Source organism: Diadema setosum, chromosome 15 (assembly GCF_964275005.1).
Source record: "Diadema setosum chromosome 15, eeDiaSeto1, whole genome shotgun sequence".
Taxonomy (NCBI): domain Eukaryota; kingdom Metazoa; phylum Echinodermata; class Echinoidea; order Diadematoida; family Diadematidae; genus Diadema; species Diadema setosum.
Genome location: NC_092699.1, coordinates 20781823 through 20802624, shown reverse-complemented (window position 1 = coordinate 20802624; position 20802 = coordinate 20781823). Strand labels below are relative to the sequence as shown.

Below are 20802 nucleotides of genomic sequence, written 5' to 3'. Positions count from 1 at the left end.
GCCATGTGAAAAAACTCAATTTGCATTGACTTTATACACAAAATCACATTTTTGAGCCATTTTCGGCCTCACGTGCATGTACAAAAAGTTACGTAACTTCAAAACCGTACCCCCGGGCGTCACAAATTTGGTGTCAAAATGTGCGGGAAACTCAAAAGAAAAAAGTCATAGAGCATCGCGGCGAGAGCATTGCGCGTTGCAGAGTAATCGCGCGAAATGTCGAGGGGGGGGCCTTTTAGGCCCCCCCCCCAGTCTTTTTAGGGTTAAGGTCTGATTTTCCGCCGCAAGTCATCTGACAAGCAAAAAAAAAGCAACAACAAGAACAAAAAGTCTTCATATTTTTGCTGCCACTTTCCTCTCACTTTATATTTCATGCAAAAGAGTGGGACATCCGATCCCTGTGAAGTGTGCGTTTGGGGGGGGGGGGGGGGGGGCACCAAGCTTCTCCCTCCCCCCCCCCCCCCCCCCCCCCCCCCCCCCCCCCCCCCCCCCCCCCCCCGTGGTGATGGTGACCATCCCCCCACTCCTCAGTACGGATTTACGCCGTTGGTATGAAGACGGAACAAGCGAGGGCGCCACCACCAAAAACAATATAGGCATCTTCACTTCACTATAATGCACCTTTTCGCAAAATTTGAAGAAAATCTGATAAGAATTGTGGCTGATAGAGCACACACAAGAAATGTCCATTGGCATCTAAGTCGGAAGACTGAGGGCGCCGTCACCACAAACTGTTGTGTCCTTCATGTAGAATGACCACCCATACATCTCCTTAGCAAGTCTGAATAAAATCCATTGAGTAACAATCAAGTTATTGCATAAATAAGCACTTCTCCAAATTTTGACATGATCAGGGTGACCTTTGACCCTGTAAAAGGTGGAACAGTGAGGGCAGCATTATAAATAGGTATAGATGTATAGATTTGACTATGATACATTTACATACCAAATTTGAAAAAAATCGGTTGAGAAACAAGGCCAGCGTCGCACACACAAGCAGACCCTGTTAAATTTACCTTTTCATGTATAAAGACGGAACAAGCGAGGGCACCTGCGGAGGACGCGGCGGAACGAGACCAACTCCATAGTATCCTCCGAACTCGGTTCGGGGGATACAATGATAGGCATCTTCACTTTACCTTCTAATATTGCTTCTGTGTGCCAACTGTTATGACAATCTGGTAAAAACAGCAGAAGTTACAGGTTTTACCAAATTTTCCACAAAAATATGGTTACCATGGTAACCATGTCTCCACCCACACCAAAAACAATAGCCGGCTTTGCTTTACCATAAAGGATCTTCATGCCAAATTTGAAGATGATCAGAAGAAATGCAGCCAGTAGAGCGCTCACAAGACAATCTCTGCTATTGCAACAACACAAGACAATCTCTGCTATTGCAACAAAAATTCTTGTTACCATGGCAACAATGTCTCCGCCCACACCAAAAACAAGAGGCGGCTTTGTTTTACCATAATGGACCTTCATGCCAAATTTGAAGATGATTGGAGAAGAAACGCAGCTGGTAGAGCGCTCACAAGGAAATCTCTGCTATTTCCACAGAAATTTTTGTTACCATGGCAACGATGTCTCCGCCCACACCAAAAACTAAAGGCGGCTTCGCTTTACCATAATGGACCTTCATGCCAAATTTGAAGATGACTGGAGAAGAAATGCAGCCGGTAGAGCACTCACAAGGAAATCTCTGCTATTTCCACAAAAATTCTTGTTACCATGGCAACGATGTCTCTGCCCACACCAAAAACAATAGGCGGCTTTGTGTTACCATAATGGACCTTCATGCCAAATTTGAAGATGATTGGAGAAGAAATGCAGCCGGTAGAGCGCTCACAAGGAAATCTCTGCTATTTCCACAAAAATTCTTGTTACCATGGCAACGATGTCTCCGCCTACACCAAAAACAAAAGACGGCTTCGCTTTACCATAATGGACCTTCATGCCAAATTTGAAGATGACTGGAGAAGAAATGCAGCCGGTAGAGCACTCACAAGGAAATCTCTGCTATTTCCACAAAAATTCTTGTTACCATGGCAACGATGTCTCTGCCCACACCAAAAACAATAGGCGGCTTTGTGTTACCATAATGGACCTTCATGCCAAATTTGAAGATGATTGGAGAAGAAATGCAGCCGGTAGAGCGCTCACAAGGAAATCTCTGCTATTTCCACAAAAATTCTTGTTACCATGGCAACGATGTCTCTGCCCACACCAAAAACAATAGGCGGCTTTGTGTTACCATAATGGACCTTCATGCCAAATTTGAAGATGATTGGAGAAGAAATGCAGCCGGTAGAGCGCTCACAAGGAAATCTCTGCTATTTCCACAAAAATTCTTGTTACCATGGCAACGATGTCTCCGCCCACACCAAAAACAAAAGACGGCTTCGCTTTACCATAATGGACCTTCATGCCAAATTTGAAGATGATTGGAGAAGAAATGCAGCCGGTAGAGTGCTCACAAAGAAATCTCTGCTATTTCCACAAAAACTCTTGTTACCATGGCAACGATGTCTCCGCCCACACCAAAATCAATAGACGACTTCGCTTTACCATAATGGACCTTCATGCCAAATTTGAAGATGATCAGAGAAGAAACGCAGCAGGTAGAGCGCTCACAAGGAAATCTCTGCGGCGGCGGATGCGGCGCGACGAGGCCAAATCCATAGTATCCTCCGAACTCTGTTCGGGGGATACTATACAAATATACCAGGCCTGAGAGGCTCTGGTTGAAACTATGCGCATGAGGTGACTTCAGTAGCACTATTTTCTGAGGGGCGCAGCCCCGAAGAAAATAGTGCTACTGAAGTCACCGAAGGCACATAGTTTCAACCGGTGCCTCGAAAAATTGGCCTGGTATATTTGTTTTATATCCCTCCCAATGAATTTAAGAGTATTCTACTGCTGGTATTATGTAATTTACCTCTTTTTTAAGGGCATCTTGCTTTACTTTTCAAGAAGATTGACTAGTCATTCACGCTCGGGAAAGCAGCTCAGCAGGAGGGCAGCGCGTACGCGTACTATGAAGAGACAACTGCGCGCTCAGCCGCTGAAGTGTACTCGGTGCATTGCTGTACAACGTACTGGTAAACATGCGCAAACTGCAAACTCACTACGCGCTTCATACATGCAATACGCCTATCCGATCTGTCAACAAGTACCACGTTCGGTTGGTTGCCAGTGCGGTGATGATGTGCGTGCTCGAGCTGATCAACGATGTGACTGTGAGCTGCAGTTGATTGTGTTTTCTGTCGTCTTTCTACCTAGCTGTCATGTCTGTACATGAATATGGACTATCATTTCCTGTTAAAATGCAAGTATACATTGTAAATTTGGGTAGCATTCAGTAACAGCGTATAAGGTTAGATTAGGCACTGGAAAAATTCTAGCGATTTTAAAGCATCGAGTGCCACTGTAAATTCGTGTGATTCGTACGGTGTTCTAACGTAAACAGTGAACAAGTTAGACTCTAACTTACTCGTTAGACACTCTAAAAATAATTACTAGTATTAGGAATGAGATTACGGGAAATAGGGCCTACTGTTAGACAGGTAGAACTTACGTTAGGCTTAACTAGCGCTATATAACGTTAGAGCAGGTCTACTATCTACTGCAGTTTCGTTTGTCAACATCTTTTGGATGGGTCGCTCGAGTTTAAATAGTGAACTGCGAGACCAACTTTCAAACGGCGAAGCATGAACTCCCCAAAGGCCTACGGTACGTCGAAGAACCCTAGCTTGCTTATTGTTGTCTAATTATAGATCTACGATATCGCCTACTCTGTTGTAACGTAGAATGAGGGCTTTATAAGAGTTCTCTAACGTAACCCGTGTCGCATTGAGTGTATGCGTGCCTTGTGGTTCTCGCGAAGTGCAGTGATCTAAGGCGCCGCGATACCCATTCATTTGTACATGAAATCTCTCGCGAAGCGAAGGTGCTGCGATACCCATTCATTTACACGTGAAATATTTCGCGTCGCGACGCGAAGCAAAAAAGGCGCGAAAATCACCAGCGTGGTATAGTTTTTACCATTTCCCTAGGGAGTATAGTCTTTTTCGCGCACTTGTATGGTAGAATTATGTTTTGTTGTTTACAGTGCTCTCGACCAATCAGAGGACGAGATGCATTTTTTGAGGGATATAAAATGTTATGGACAGATGGACGGATGGGCGGAAGGATGGACAGATGTCAAGAGTGAAAAGGTACAAAGTGATACTTCACAAACAAATACAGTATACAAGAGTGTAGCTCCATGGCTAAAACAACTCATAACAGTGGGTTTTATGACAACTATAATTTCTGTCTCCCAATCTACTAGAAAATAACCAAAATGTACATCAAATTTTTTTTCTCATTCCTCAGATTCTTAAATACTATCTCAGAACCAGAAAAATATCTTATGTTTTAAAAAACATTTTGTGGACGATTGGAACCACACAGTGTGCTTGTATTTTTGTGACTATTCCCTGGATTTGCCAATTAAATGAATAAAAATATAATCAGAATAGTCAGAATAATTCAGATTGTTTGGTACAAGGTCAAAATAAACAAAATACATAGTATGGTTGAGGAAACTGAGAGTAAAGAACTAGAAGAGGGGTGAATAGACAAAGAAGAGAAAGTGTATAAGGTGAAGGAAGATGCAGGAAAAATAAATATACACTCATCAAAGATCTGACACAATCTAGTAGAAGGTCTTATTTGAGATGTGCATTTTTGCTTATAATCCCTCACTGAGTTTTTGGACAGCACAAATTAATGAATCCAATTTCTGTAACTATTTGCCATTGTATTTCTTGGGATGTATTTGCTCTGTCTTCTTAACGATAACTTTGATATGAAGTCTTCTACATACACATAGGTAAAGTTGGCACTGTAATATTTTAGTTATTCAAATGGCATTCTTTATCTGTCCCTTACAATTCCATACTTGCAGTTGTTAAAAAAAGACCTTCCAAGGCAAGAGTGTGAGCATAACTTGACTAGTGGTACGTGTATACATTATACAGTACTGACTATAAGCTGTTATTTTTTGTGAGGATTTAATTTCCTTGAGTTCTGCAAATCTCTGCTGGACTGTGAATTTAACAGCACTTAGAATATGATGCCATGCACTAGGGTAATAGTGCACTTACAATAGTTATAGCCTTGGTGTCAATTCACGAAAATAACATTTCGTGAAAATGACCGTGATCTCCTCATTCGCAAAAATATTTGTACGGGAAAATAACAGCATATACTTAGTACAGTACATATAATATATGCATATATGATTCAACACACTGTCTCATTTCGGTTTTAGTCATACCAATAGCATTTTTATCCTTAATTTACAAATTCATACTTGCAGTAGCTAGAAAAAAACAAACAAAACAACATTCACAGGTAAGAGTGTGAACATGTTTGACTATGGGTCTGCATACAAACACTATATACTATGTCATGTTCATAATTGATTCAACATGACATAACACAGGGTACACCATTGTGTAGCATCTTTTCACTTTCTTAACCCGTTGAAGCCTAGTCCGAGTATTCTTGAGCTGAGGTAAATGGGAAATGCATGTTAAACGAAAATTGATCCATCTTCAATAGGTTAAGATATATACAGTTATACACTGTTACATGTATCATGGCGGCCAATATTAGCGATTGGCGATAACGGTCCCAAAGCCAATTCATCCAGTTATGAAGTGTTTGATGTAATTACAATAATATTGTCTTTTAGTTTTACACCCTGTGTTTTTTTTTCCTTCTAAAATGTTATAATTTTGGACAGTAATAAAAAAGAGACCATTTTATCCACAAAACTTGGCCATGTTTACTTACATATATATATTTTTTTTTCTTTTCTTTTGTGACTAATACACCAGAAAGTACAGAACAACTGTAAAAGCAACACAAAAAGATATACTGGGTAGTTTAACTCTAAACAGCCTTTGAACTTTTTTGTTCACATAAAGCTTACACAAAAACCATTACTAATACTAGCTCAAACACCAACTACCACTATAGAGTATGAGAGTCTACCTTCCGTCTGAGCAATTCCTTGCACAGTGTCCAAAAGATTCCAGATCTTCTCTTCATTGGCAAAGTTTGAGTGATTTGGGTGACTCTCACTCACATTCTCAGGTCTTGCTTGTGCATATGCCACTCTGCTGCCCTGGGGTGCAGAGTTTCGTGTGATTTTGCCTGTAAGCCAACCACTAGAGGAAAGATAACAGAGGTAAAAGACAGAATATATATTGCATGAATTTTTGGTTTTTGACATACACTACTCACATTCAAATCTTAATGTTTTCCCTGTGGAATAACTGGGATACTCAAATTCCAAAGAATGGGAACATTCCTGAAAGTCATGCAAGAAATTTGTGGAATTTTGTATATCATAAATGTTATTCACAACTGATACCAGCTTCCATCCTTACTTTATTCATCTCTGAAATGATTATGAAACATTTCAAGTATTAAGAATCATTGCTGTGCAGAATCATTTGACAGAACTTCTTGAATGTTACAAATTCATTGTGATATTGCCTTATCATATCCATGATAACACACTTAGCCCAACAACTTTGCTTATTCTGCCTTGTGTATCATTTTTGCCACTAGCTAAATCATAATATGCTTTCTATCTTACATACCAACAGCATCTGGATTGTAGCTGTGAAGACACTTAAAACTATTTCATGTTGCTAAATATAATACTGAAAGAGTGTAACATGAAATTTCAAGAAGTTAGACAGTGACTTGAAGTGGTCTTGTAGTCATTTTGCTGATAGAGGTACATCCCACAAGAGAAGAGCAATTTAACAACCAACTATCTCCTGCTGAAACCTTCTTCCAATTTTTTTTATATCAAGGGAAGGATATAGACTCATCCTTCTGCAGAGGACTTAGGAACAAAACTTTAAAAAAAAAATGCATACCAGGTCATAAATGATGATTCAATCAGTCCAGAGTTTGATAACACAGAATGAATCATTTTCTCATATCTTGCTACCTCACTGTCTGTTTAGCCCATAATAACTGCAAGAGTGACAAAATACCCAAAGAACAATTATAACAAAATGATAACTCTCTCATCAAACATCCATCCGCCATGGTCTCTTTGCACTTTAAAGGGCAATGCTACCTAAATATGTTTGTTGATTGAGTGAATGCAGTGCTTTAGAACACATCAGTAAAGTTTTAGGAAAAGAGGACAATCCTTTCAAAAGTTTTTTATGAACTTTTTTTCAAAAGAATTCTAAAAATTTCAGTGCTGCCATTGCTGGATAAGAAGATTCTTACAGTTTATGACATCACTGCAGAACAATACTAAGGAAATATAAAGAGAACTCCATAACACTTTATTTTCTTTTTAAAAGTAAACATACCCTCAACTTGTTACTGACATATGTTGAGGGTAATACCAATCCCCCTGCTTTCTGAAAGAGGTAAGTCAAATGCTCTTTCATTATACTAGAAGATGAAAATATGTTCAATTTGAAAATAGGAAAATCTGATGTCATCTGATAAGTTTTGGATTCCACAATGACCCAAACTACCACGGGTATGTACATAATGGGGAATCCACTTTGTGAAGTTCTCAACATGCAGAAGGTGGGCTTAGAAGCTCGGTATACTTTTTGCTTCAGACAACCAAGGATGGCTGACTTCTAAGGAATTTATTCCTATTTACTCACCCTTTAAGGGGACTCCAGGGTAGTATGCCAAGACCCTCATTCATGCAGCACTCAACCAGCTCCCATTCAAGCTCACGATTCAGAAGACTGTATTGGGACTGTTGGGACATGAAGGATATAAACATGCAGGTTTGACAAATAAACACCTGCCAATTTATAATTTTCACTTTCAACACAGTTTTCTGTCAGAACTCATCAGTTTACTACATATGTAGCTATTGGTATAATATTTTCTATTGTTTTGAACAGGTCAAATTCCACCTTTGTATGAATTTGGTAAATTTTACAAACAAATACTACTTTGACCATTCTTGGTACATCACTTGAAGAATACTATACTGTACAAGCTGAAATTTTCACGGTGGTTTTATTTTTGCGAATTTCACAAATTGCCTTTGAACCACGAAAATAACAACACGTGAAACAAAAACGCGCGCGACCCTCTCAACCGCAAAATTAACAACACACGAAAATGTCCTCCAAGTAGCAATTCGCCAAAATATCTGTATGCGAAAATTTCAGCTCGTACAGTAACTCACAGCTATCATTCTTACTGTTTTATATTGGCAACACAGTGGCCATGAGCAATTCATATTTGCTATGTGCAATAGCTTCAAAATTTTTCACTGAGTCTTTTGATTTGTACAGTGCTTGCAATAAACAATTGAAATGAAAGTCTTTGCGACAACTCATTTTATACAATAACTCTTTGCATGACAATCAAACTACATCTTCAAATTTTGCAGGTTGAAGATCCACTTCTTTCCACTAAGAATGTAACAAAATTTCTAAATTTGTCAAACACTGACAAAAGATTTGCTCTTTGTCTGATCGTAAATACATGGTGATGACCCATACCTAACTACGCAATGTAGGCTTGCAATGGATGAGTTTAGGCTACAGGACTTGGGCAACATGTTATCTGCACAACTAGGCAGGACTGACTTCATCTAGTTATTGCCATAGATATTACATTGTGCTTTTAATTTATGACATAAAATGGAATGAGTAATTTTATCATGTATTTCTCTACAACTGCGTATACAGGAAGCTATCATAGGTTTCAGCATGCAACTAGAAGAAGTTACTATATTGGCCAGAGTTTCACAAGTTACAAATAAGTGATTACCAAACATTACTCTCATTTAAAACAAATCTAACAATAAACAAACAAACAAACAAACAAAAAACCAAAGTCCTTAATTCAGGACTAATCCCAAGAAAGCATACCATAGGTTACTACACCAAGATATGTGACTACACAGACAATGGAAAGATATATTCTAAATAGATGAACACAAATACCTGCAAAGAAATCCATCTGTTAAATCCCTTATATTCACACAAGTCCATAATCTTTTGCATCTGCCACCCCTTCAGGTTGCTAGCTCCAACATACAACACTTTTCCTGCCTTCACCAAGTCATTCATTGCACGCATGGTCTCCTCAAGTGGTGTGGCTGGATCCCAGGCATGTATCTAGAGAGAGAGAGAGAGAGAGAGAAAAGAGATACATGTAGAACAGGGGGAGAAAAAAGACACATTGTTACATATGGTTGAATCACACTGTCAGAGTTTTTTTTCCCCCCTAAAGCATTCAATTTAACAAAGAGCACACACAAAGTACATTCAACAAACTATTGAATATGAAGTATGGTGGACAATTTATCCCCTCACTGGTGAAGTGCTGGAGCAAAGGTGTTGGCCATTAAAACAGACCTCGATAAAATCACACATGTATTTTAAAAAGTTTAAACAATTTTGTCATATACAGATTATCTTAATACATAAACATGTCAAAGGTAACACCAAAATGTCTCTAGACTACGAGATATAATATGAAGTAATATGATGTCATACTTAGCAACTTACCCCCACAAATAATCTTATACTTCAATTACCTAATGGACTTTCAATTAATCTTACAGTCCAACCTCTCTTATCTGACCTCCCTTCATCAAGATCTCTCTATTACAAATACAGATGTGATCTCTCTGTGATTTTTTTAATCTAATAATTATGGGGAAAAGAAGAATTTCAAACTCAAACAAAATTCCTACACAAACTCACATGAATTAAATAATTCCCAACATAGTCAACATACATTCACATCAATTTTTTTTTAATCTACAATAACATGCATTCAGACATTCACTACTCCCAAAATCATATGGCAAGAACATGGACAGAAAACTTTTCATTAAATCAGGGCACGGTACAGGCTATAGTTCATTGAGAAAATTATCAGAGAATTTGGAATGCACACCAGCTGATGAGGATGTGGCATGTTCACACAAAACTGATACATGCCATGTAGCTACCATTGGGTAAGCAGCTGCATGTATTAAACATTGAGTCTCCCATAACCAGCCAAATCCCTTATCTGGATAAGGGCCAGTCCGACATGTCCGGATAAGAGAGGTCAAATTGTACTATCCAAGTCATACAATGTCTTTTTTTTTTTCTTCTTTTTTCTTGTGGCCCGACAATAAAATTTGGTGGCTCTACAAAATAATGGAAAACATTAAAGTAAATGAAAGCAGGATATTATACAGAGGGGTGAAGGTTCAGGTGTGAGTTTCTTCAATTTGTCTTCCTCTACAAATGAAAGTTGTTAAGATCACAACTGCTGATCTATAAACTAACAAATTTCATTTGCAGAGGGAGACAAAGTGAAGAAACTCACACCTGAACATCAAAATAGTTTGATGAAATACAAACCAATTATAAATCATGTCAGTTAGATGAAAATTGGAAGGTATAATAAAGGGCTTCAAATGTGACATACCCTGAATATAGGAAGAATGGAAGAAAAACAGTACACAATGAAATAAAACAATGAAACATTAAAAGCTATGATCATTGTGTTAAAATTGGCAGGTACAACAGAGGGCTATGCATTGTGATAAAAAGTCCAACGTATTAAATAATGAACTGAGGCATACGCTTTTTTTTTTTAACAACACTTCATATGCATGAAATGATTACATTTAACATTGTTGTATACATACTTGGATGTATAGCTAGAATTTGGTTGTGAAATATGGCTGTGAGAAAAATAGTTTGGCTCAATTTGGCCGTATACAGTACTATACACCATATATTCAGCGAGTCTAATCTTTTGCAAATTGCGACTTCCCGACAAATTCGTAAGTGGTTAAATTCATGATTGTGGTGTACATTTATGAACAGAGAATCGTATGAATGCACGTCACGTTCATGTCAGGATCAGAGTTTATATTTTTACATGTTTTTAAATTTGTGAGTAGCACCCATCTTGCGAAATTTGCGAAAATAAAAACTACATGAAATATTCAACGTATACAGTAATAGGCCGAGGTTGTCATGAAGACTATTGTGGTGATCTGGCAACACTTGTCACAGCATCTAGCTGAAATGCTTGCAGTTACTGAGCTATGAGTTTTAATATTCTTCCCTTTTCTGGACAAGAAGACATAAAAACAATGAACACACTAAAACAAATTTTTGTTTGATCGGTCCACCAAAACATACCATTCCCTGAATTATGGTGGTCTGACATCTATTTCTGTGGCTGTGGGCCACTGCCAATGTTGAGCCTTGCCTGGAGGTTACCATTTGCAGATGATTTTTTTTCCCTTGTGGTATGTTCTCATTTTTTACTGATTCAAAACATATTTGTGTTGCCACACCTCACCGACTTCAAACAGCCTTCTCTGAGAGGCTTCTTTTTCTTAATTGTTTCTGCGTCCATTTCCTGTCATGCTCAAACCCCTAAACACATTTAGCAAACATCTACACTAATAGAACAATTTTCCCCTCTCCTCACATAGAATTTTTTTTTTAAATGCATCAAATGAAAAAAGAAATACCAAATGAAAATAAAAAGGAAATATCTTCAATTTAATCCTTTTCATAATGACAAGCTGTTCTGAGAAAAATTGGAAAAGAAAGGCAAATTTTGCAATGTAAATTGTTCCAATTCCACTGTCTGCTATTGAACATTTAAATGAAAGATTCTAGGCACATGTTCTGTATGCAGTGATTGTAGTACCATGCACCAAATAGTAGGCCCTACTATATATCTACTTTAGCTAGGCTAAAGTAGATATGTTTTCTGTTGTACTTCAAATCTTGCTGACATGATTGCATGTCATCGCCAAACAAATACATTTTATGTGTTTGCCAAACCAGCTAAAGGTACCTTGTATGCCTTACGTTTACCAGGTAATAGTGGGAATAGAAGCTGAAGAGGTCAAACAATGTCAAATAACATCATGCTTCTCTTTGTCTGAAGCGTGACATTTTGCGTTTTGTTCCTATCATGTTCATAGATATACTTTTTCTACATATTGATAGTACAGTTACTCCATCAAAATATATGTAAATACAATGCGTACAATGAGTTATGGCAGGGTTTGTAGACTGACTCTTCTATACATGCTGCAAATATTACTTGTGCAGCTGATAAAGAATCATTGACACACAATGCAATCATACCTGGTATAGGTCAATGTAACTTGTCTTTAGTCTTCTCAGGCTTTCTTCTATGCTCCACATGATGTTTTTGCGGCTTAGGCCTCCTGCATTCTCGTTCTTGGGGTCCATAGAAAATCTCACTTTTGTGGCAAGAACAAAATCTTCCCTCTTGTGCCTTTGGAAAGGGAAAACAATTTTGAGTTGTAATGTTACATCTAGGGGTATCATATAAATCATGCCGTACATGGGCTGCACAGAACCAAGGCTGCAATTGGGAATGCAGCCAATGATGTAGTCAATGCTGCAGCCACCCCTCACCCTCCCCCCCCCCATACACTAACACTTTTCATAACAAAAATCATAAAAATTACAAACACACCAACACCAAGAACGGTTGTCTCTAGGGGCTTGCCCTACATGACCCCACTGCAAAAGAAAACGATTGTTGACAGTCGTATTATTTTGTAGCACATCATTTAGGGGAAGGGAAAGCATTTTTAATATTAGATGTCACAGCAATCCTCACAGTCCATTCTCCTTACAATGATGATGGAAACAACTTCAAATTGTTTCTTAAACTGTTCTCAATAAATTCTAGTATTTCACTTCAAATTTTAAGCCGACATGCAACTTGTAACTTGATGAAAAGTGAAACTTTTTCTTCGTTTCCAAATTTTGTCTCGAGGAATAGTAGACCTCCCTATTTGTGCCCATCAAAATTCTTTTCTTTTTATGCCTCCGCCATGAAGTGTCGCCAGAGGCATTACAATGTTTTCTGGGATGTCTGTCTGTATATTCACATATCTATGTACATCATTGTCTTACAGTGTATAACTTGTGCATGCACATGCAGTTAGTAAGGTCAAAGGTCATAGTCAAGGTCAAATTAAAAATTTCACCAGCATCCTACCATATTTTCTCTTTGCTGTACCTGTGTTAGTTTGTTTGTTGTTGGGTTTTTGTTTTGTTTTTTTGTGCTTATCATAAAAATTTTACTCTGCTGTAAATGTAATCTGAAACTTGAACATACAGGAACTGTAGACATCCCTCTGTAATAATTTGTGCCTATCTAAATTCTTTTCTTTTTATGTCCCCGCCATGAAGTGTCACCAGAGGCATTGTTTTCTGGGATGTCTGTCTGTATATCACATATATGTATGTATGAGTTAATGAAGCTGGGCCTTACAGTGTACTGTGGCTGCACATGCAGGAGGTCAAAGGTCAAAGTCATGGTCAAATTCAAAAACTTCACCAGCATCCTACCATTTTTTCCTCTTTGCTGTACCGATACCTGTGTTTTTTGTGCTTTATATCATAAAAATTTTACTCTGTGAATAATCTGAAACTTGAATCAATTGAAAATACTGTGCACATGAATTTATTAACAGCAATTAATGTTATTAAATAAATCAACACTTCTGTCTTTTTATTGATTTTATCATTACAAATGTAGGGACAGTGATTTTCCGCGATCGCGGAAAACGGACGGAAAACGCGGAAACGGCCATTTGAAACGGAAAAAGTAATCCACACGGAAAATCACGGAAAATCACTTTTCAACAAAATAAAACACATAAAAGTAAAAATGAATCCAACAGAAGCTGTAAATTAATCATTATTACATGTCCACGATATTCACAGACTGCGGAGACTTGAGTTTCAATAACTGTCGAACACTTACTCAATCCAACACCAACTGAAAGTCCATTTATATTCCAAAATACAATGTGTGTCTCGCCGAATAATGTGTGATGATAAAGCTAGTATTTTGGCAGTGAAAGTAGCGGCAACAGAAGAAACTGCTGTTTTCTGCTTGCGGTAAGCTGCCAGCAGGTGAGTCGAGTGGTGACTTGCTATGCCTGCCTGCTCCACATGTGTCGTGTGTATAGAGCACAATGCATGATGTGAACACCAACTTCACGCAGAAAAACAAGAAAAATCCCACGATGCCAAGGTGCCAGACTGGGGAATGGGGAGGGGTGGAGAGAGAGAGACCATTCAACAGAAGAAACCGCGCGTATTGGCGCATTCTTGGAGGTCATGAACTGTCTGGGGTGTTGGAGATGAACAGGGAAAGAATGTTTACCGGTAATTAAAGATAGCTCAAGTCGAAGCCCCAGGGCGAAGACCCAGGATTACAAATGTAATGATTTTATATTTCTTTCGTTTAAGCTCACTCACCTGCGATATTTGATGAGCTTAATTTAGGTGTTTGAATGTCACATTCTTTATGAGATTGTAACTATGTGTAATACAATACTATAATACCTATTGATTTATCAATCTGTAAAACACAATTGTGACTACCAGTGACAATAAAAAAAGACTTGTATTTGTTTTCTGCCGAGATTTTTTTTTGTCTTCATCCTAACACTTTCAAGTTCATATGAAATTTCTGATGTCTTTACTGCAGCATCAACAGTCTAAAATAAATTACTGAAATATTGTCTAATTGCATTTGAAATATGAGATGTGGATGATCGTCCACATTGATTTGTACCCTCTAAGTTTGACATTTCATATGAATATAGTAGGCAATGTTTCAGTAAATTCTGAAGCTTTGTGAATCATGAAATTTTTGGCAACCATCCATTTGAACTTCAGGCATGAAAAGTTCCTAAGAATCAGCAAAAACAACTCAACAGATCAGAGATAAAGTTCCTTCGAATTGAGAAGTAGCACGCAGATTTGCTGGGCGTGAGACCACAAGGATCAGCTTTGTTTTGAGATTGTCACAATCGTGTTGTCACTGAGTATCGGGAAGTTCTCACAAACTCAAGGATCACCTCTCCCTGCCAACTCCAACATGTTGCTCCCCAACAACGTGCATGGTTGAATGCATGGCGTCTCGATGTCACCGTCTATAGGTACCCAAGGCTGCTTTGTATTTGTCTTGGAATATTGATTCATTTCTTGCCATGACATGAGTGTAGTAATCTTTTTGCATGGCTATGTAAAAATTTGTGACACTCAACTCGTCTTTTTGATGTTTTTCTTTCAGTCCGAAAGGAAGACAAAATAGTATCATGACGTTTGCAATTGTTCAAAAGGTCTGCTATTGATAACTCACAGACTAATCACCAAGGGGCTGTTCCCAGGCCCTCCCTCCTCCAGTCGAGCAATCTACACGCGCGCGCAAATTCCTCTGCCATGTGGTTTGCCAGCCAGCTGTCGGAATGTGCTTTGAAGTTACATGGCAGCCTGGCCTGGCTGGCATGAATGGTGTCGAGTTTCAATCAATATCTACTGTTGTTTTATTCTTGTATTTGAACATGTCGTTTCACCTGACAGAAACACGGAAATCGGGAAGGTGTAGGGGAGGCCAGAATGAGGAAAGATCAGAGTGAAATGAGTGCTAGTTTCTTGTCTGGGTTATTGACTGAAGAAAGATAAATTGATTGTTCCTTTAGTGCTGAAATTTTTTATTTGTTTAGACCTTCTGAAGGAATAAAAAGACTTGACTAGACAGTAATAAGTCACTTGACTAGCAAGTCAAGAAAGAGGACATAATGATAGTTGTTGATACTGCAGGCCAGGCTTTGATAGTGATACACAAATATGTAATGTCCCACTGCATGATTAACTGGATTACAATGTATTGACTGAAGAAAGATTTAGATAGATTGATTGTTCTTTTAGTGCTGAAGTTTTTATCAACACTGCTTATTAAACTGATTATCATGTATTCTGTTTGCAGCTTCTAAAAGAATAAAAACACTTGACTAGTAAGTCACTAGTTGAGACTCAGAGACTTATTTCACTTTGTATATTTGTTTTTTTAATTTGTAGACAGCAGTGTAAACAGTCGTGTAAACAGCAGTGTAAACAGCCCTCTTTATCATCGCCGTAATTAACCCCGCAGATTTACACATTACGCAATACTCTTCGAACATTATCACTGTGGCAGCCTAAACCGCCATTTGGCAACCTAAACCACCCTTTGGCAACCTAAAAAACTCTATAGGTTGCCCGGCTGGCAACCAAGGAAAAAAGTTAAGCGAGATCCCTGTGCATGTTTTGACAGTCGAAATAAATAGATTGTAATCCTGATGTTTCATTTCATTTGTCTTCATGGGTGTGTGGTACAGAGGTTGGAAAACATCAGGTATACACTATGCATAACATGTATGAATGTATACGCGATTACACAGGTACACAAACTTCAAATAGCAATCATTTAATTTTTGTTCATTTTTGCATGCAAATACATGTAAACGGAATTTGCATTTTTTGTGTGTACAATTTATATGGGAAAACGGAATTTCCGTTTTTTCACCATGTTGAAACGGAATTCATGATTTTCTGAAACGGAAAAGGCAATTTTTTGAAACGGAAAATCACTGCCCCTACAAATGGCATGACAAAGTCAGTGCTACTTGTGTATCTAAAATAATGCAGAATTGATAGAAAACTCATTATCTCATGCTAATTGATTTACAGTCAATTCAATTTGATTTTGTGAGGATTGTTTCTTTTATTGAAATATAACAAAACCACACACAAAAAGTACAATGAAAATGCATTATTGTTTGAATATCTTATCTCTTACTTAGCAAGCCAGGACCCTATGATGGACTCTGACATTCCCATGGCATATACATTTGCAGTGTCAATGAAGTTTCCTCCAAGTTCTTTATAGCGGTCAAGAATCTTGTGTGCTAACTGTTCATCACATTGTCCAGGTCTCTGAACATCCTGTAAGGGTTTCAGAAAAGAAATAAAACACTTCCTAAGAGAATAATGAGAGATACGAAAGAATTCTATATGGACAGTACTCATTTTAAACCTTGAATCAGCATGCAGGTTAATACCACTCCATGTTCCGGGTGACTACAAGTATGATCAATGGTCATGTGTAAAATCAAAATCATATTGCACTATTTAATGAACCCCTAAAAAGTCATCATTGCTCAGTGATATGATCTGATATAAAGCGAAATAAAAGTTTTCTTGTACGATTTTCCTTCAAAAAACACAAGACTTGAACGGTCAACAGAGACTCCTGTGAAAAGGACATGTAATACAATATAGAATAGGTACTTATATAGTGCTCTTAATGAGTAAACATGTATATCAGTGCTCTTCACTAAATGATATCAATAAGGGGGTAAGAAAAATAACAAATAAAAATACAAAATATACATAATTAATCAATCAATCATTGAAAAGAAAAGTCGTCTAGGATTTTTGGAACACTGCCAGAGATGGCTATTCCTACTACGGGAGAGCAGATTCCATACCAAAGCATGCGACAGCAGCCAGCTGTCCGAGTGAGAGTCCATAGATCATAGCCGGATTGGGTCTTGAACAGACTGCATTGTCTCTCACATTGATAAAGTGAGATTTTATAGTTTCTAAAGGTAAGTTGGGGCACAGTTCTGGAGACATTTGTATAGGTGACTGTAAAAGTGGATATTTTCACGCGTCTAAGTTTTCGCGCTAATTGGCCGGGTCAGAAGAGTTTCGCATGTTTTTAATTCCACGGAATCAAGACATCACGCACAGGAACACCTGGCAAGCAAAAATATTCGCGGACTTTTATTTTCGCGCTAGTTTCTGGTTGCGCGAAATGCACGAAAATTTCAACACCGCGAAAATTTCACTTTTACAGTACATACTCTATTTTTGAGGTGATGGCCTCAGAGCTCTCACATGTTCACAAGATGTCTGATCAAGGGAAGGCCAAAAATGATACATCCAATGTTTGAGAGGTGAAAGTGATAAAATCTGCTCAGAGAAGAAACATGATGATTCCACTTCTGGGGGGGGGGGTGGTTAACAAATTTAAGTCAAACTTTAAAAAATTTCATATTGACTAAAAATTATGGTAGCTGTATGCGTGTCTTAAATGTTATACTCAACTTTCTAAAGGAAATGAAGATTTTGGAGACTTTTTTCGTGTATGTATAGCCATTGATCATTGATAATAAGATAAAATAAATATAACAATGGAATTAGTTTATGGCATTATGAATAATTTGAAGTGGGTGGTGATTGTGCGCAGATGAAATTGAACAGGGAAACCAGTGGCATACCATAATTTTTAGTCAATTTTAATAAGTTTGACTTTGTGAAACACCCCCCTATGGGCCCCTGCAGGGAGGCTCATCATCACTTAGTACCAGGGGTAGATCTTCATAGGGCAATATTGGGTAGGGCCTAAGCAGTTTTCAGCAGCCCTTTTTTTTCTTTTTTTTTCTTTTTTTTTGCTAAAAAACCCGAACAAACACACACACACACACATTTATACCCACACACACGCAAGTCTTAGAGGCCTCACGCTCCTAATTCAACTCACGCATTGCCTACCGGGAAGGCATGCAGTACAAGATTTTTTACCAAAAAAATCATTAAAAATCAGTCAAGTGAAAAATTGCCACTTTTGGTAGTGTTTGACATTGCTTGAGGACAGGAGCTTCTGCAGGTAATGAAGAAGTTGAATGAATCAGGGTTTTTTGTATTTTTAATGGTTTTTATTGATGTATGAGGTAATTTGCTTTAATTCCATAGGAAAGAAATCAGCCTGCCGCATACTGCTGCGGATGCCTTGCCGCAGATCTGCCACAGATAGGCATCATTTTCACATGCAAATTAGCTGCTGCCGCAGACTGTTAATGATGAATATTCATATAAGTACGATTTCAGGAAGAGCTTGTGGTAGATCTGCGGCAAGATTTCTACAGGTATAATATGCAGTAAGTAAGCGGCATTGTAAGGCTGGGGCAAGTCAGCGGCAAGTCTGCAGCAGACGCCTATTAAAATGTATAGATCTAGTATGACCTAGTTTAACCTACATCGGCAAGTATGTCAATAATGCACGAATTATCAGGGCTGCTGCAAGTGGGCGGCAGGTGTGCGGCAGTCTAATGCTTAGACTCAGATATTATAGTTCTACATACAATTGCAATGCATCACATGATTTATATACCCACAAAAAATTGTTATGTTTTATGGCACGGTTACTAAACTATCTGTGGCGGATCTGCAGCAGATCTGCAGCAGGCTGTTAATGATGAATATTCATAAGTACAATTTCAGGAAGAGGTTGTGGCAGATCTGCGGCAAGATTTCTACACATGCAGGTATGCAGTATGCGAGAAGTCTGCCACAAGTTCCTCTCTGTGGCAGCCTTCCCGCGGATCTGCCACAGACTGTTCCTGCCGCATACTAACAGTTAGTATGCGGGAGGTCTGCAGCAAAGCTTGGTTCTGCCGCGTACTCCCGCTTACTCTTGCCGCAGACTAAAAAGTATGCCGCAGACCTACCTCAAGTCTGCCAGAGATCTGCGGCAGACTTTTCTTTTTCTTTATCATTTTTTAGAGTGACTGGATGACTAGTCTCGTATGGAGGCTCTTAACTTTTTTTTAGAGCTGGAAAACATCCCAAAATATGTTGTTTGCTTGAAAGCAGAGAAAATTTCCCTTCATCTGCTTCAATTTAAAAAAATTCTATGATTCGATTAATTTTTTATGATTCATGGAATATGCTGCATTTAACACAGGTTTCTATGAGAGCCCGGAAAGGGAGCGCGAGGCCTAGACCTAGGCCTTCTTGTTAAAAGTCGCACTCACACTCGGACAGAAATCTGCCTGTCCGGAGGAGTCTTCTACACATTTTCTTTTATTATACATGTACGGTACTTTTACGTGCACAATTGCCCTTTTACGGATCTCGTCTGTGGGTAACTATACACAGCCCAGTCGCTGTACATGGTGCGTCGCGACGTACCATGTACAGCGACTGGGCTGTGTATAGTTAGTCTGTGGGTTGACTCGGTCTGTATCTGTCCGTCGGGGAATGTTCCGCGGAGACTGCGTCTGGCTTCACGGATCCCCTCCGTATACGGAGGACAGCGTCAATGGCAAAATATAAAAGAGTCCTCCGGACAGACGGATCTTTCTGTCTAGTCTGTGGGTAGCCCGACCAGATACTATTACTAGGCTCTACTGGGCTGTAATAGTCTGTGGGATTCCATGAAGCCAGACGTAGCATCTGCACAGGCCGATCTTTTGGTCAAACCCGCACTGCATGCACTTGTGCGCTAGCTAGCTATAGCTGCCGGGAGAAGAGCCCGACCAAACGCCGTGCGACTTCTGTACAGCGACAGCGACAGCGCTGTTCAGTGTACAGTTAGAACACTGCACGAGACAGTCAAGTTTTACTTTTGTTTGGCTTTAATTGCAGCTATCTAGCTGGCAAGTTATTTTGAAGTTAGCATACGTATGTACTGGGTGCATACCTCACTTCGCCCAAATGTCATGGTGCCAAGACAGATGTTTGACACTTTTACACCAGAACCTCCTAAGTATCTGTATTCCATCACGGCAGCCTTGCGAGTTTCACGAAAAAAAATGCATGTGGGGGTACCGGTCCGGGTTGGGTGGGTATACCATGTTACGTACGGTTGGACCGAGATCAATGAGAAGCCGGAGCCAAGCGCAACTGAAGTCATCAGTCTCCAGGCCCTGACCCTGTGGTCGATGGTGGTATGATAGGCCGAAATTCATGATGATGGCGCGCGAAGGACACGCGTACGCGCAGCGACCACAAAACAACAAACAAAAACAACTAGAAATGTCGCTTTGGCGACTGGTATGCCTCCGCCATAATGCATGATTTTCCCAATAGGTCTAGATAG

General features: G+C 39.0%; 1 protein-coding gene across 1 annotated transcript in view; it reads right to left on the bottom strand.

Moving 5' to 3' along the window:
* Positions 1-20557, bottom strand: part of LOC140238864 (1-deoxyxylulose-5-phosphate synthase YajO-like) — a 32861-nt gene extending 12304 nt beyond the window's left edge. The window contains exons 1-6 of the mRNA XM_072318760.1: positions 20404-20557; positions 16714-16859; positions 12186-12339; positions 9012-9185; positions 7707-7804; positions 6049-6224 (exon numbers count right to left, since the gene is read on the bottom strand). Coding sequence (XP_072174861.1) covers positions 6049-6224; positions 7707-7804; positions 9012-9185; positions 12186-12339; positions 16714-16859; positions 20404-20484 — 829 coding nt within the window. The 5' untranslated portion in view covers positions 20485-20557. The remainder of the gene's footprint in view (positions 1-6048; positions 6225-7706; positions 7805-9011; positions 9186-12185; positions 12340-16713; positions 16860-20403) is intronic.
* Positions 20558-20802: the final 245 nt, after the last annotated feature.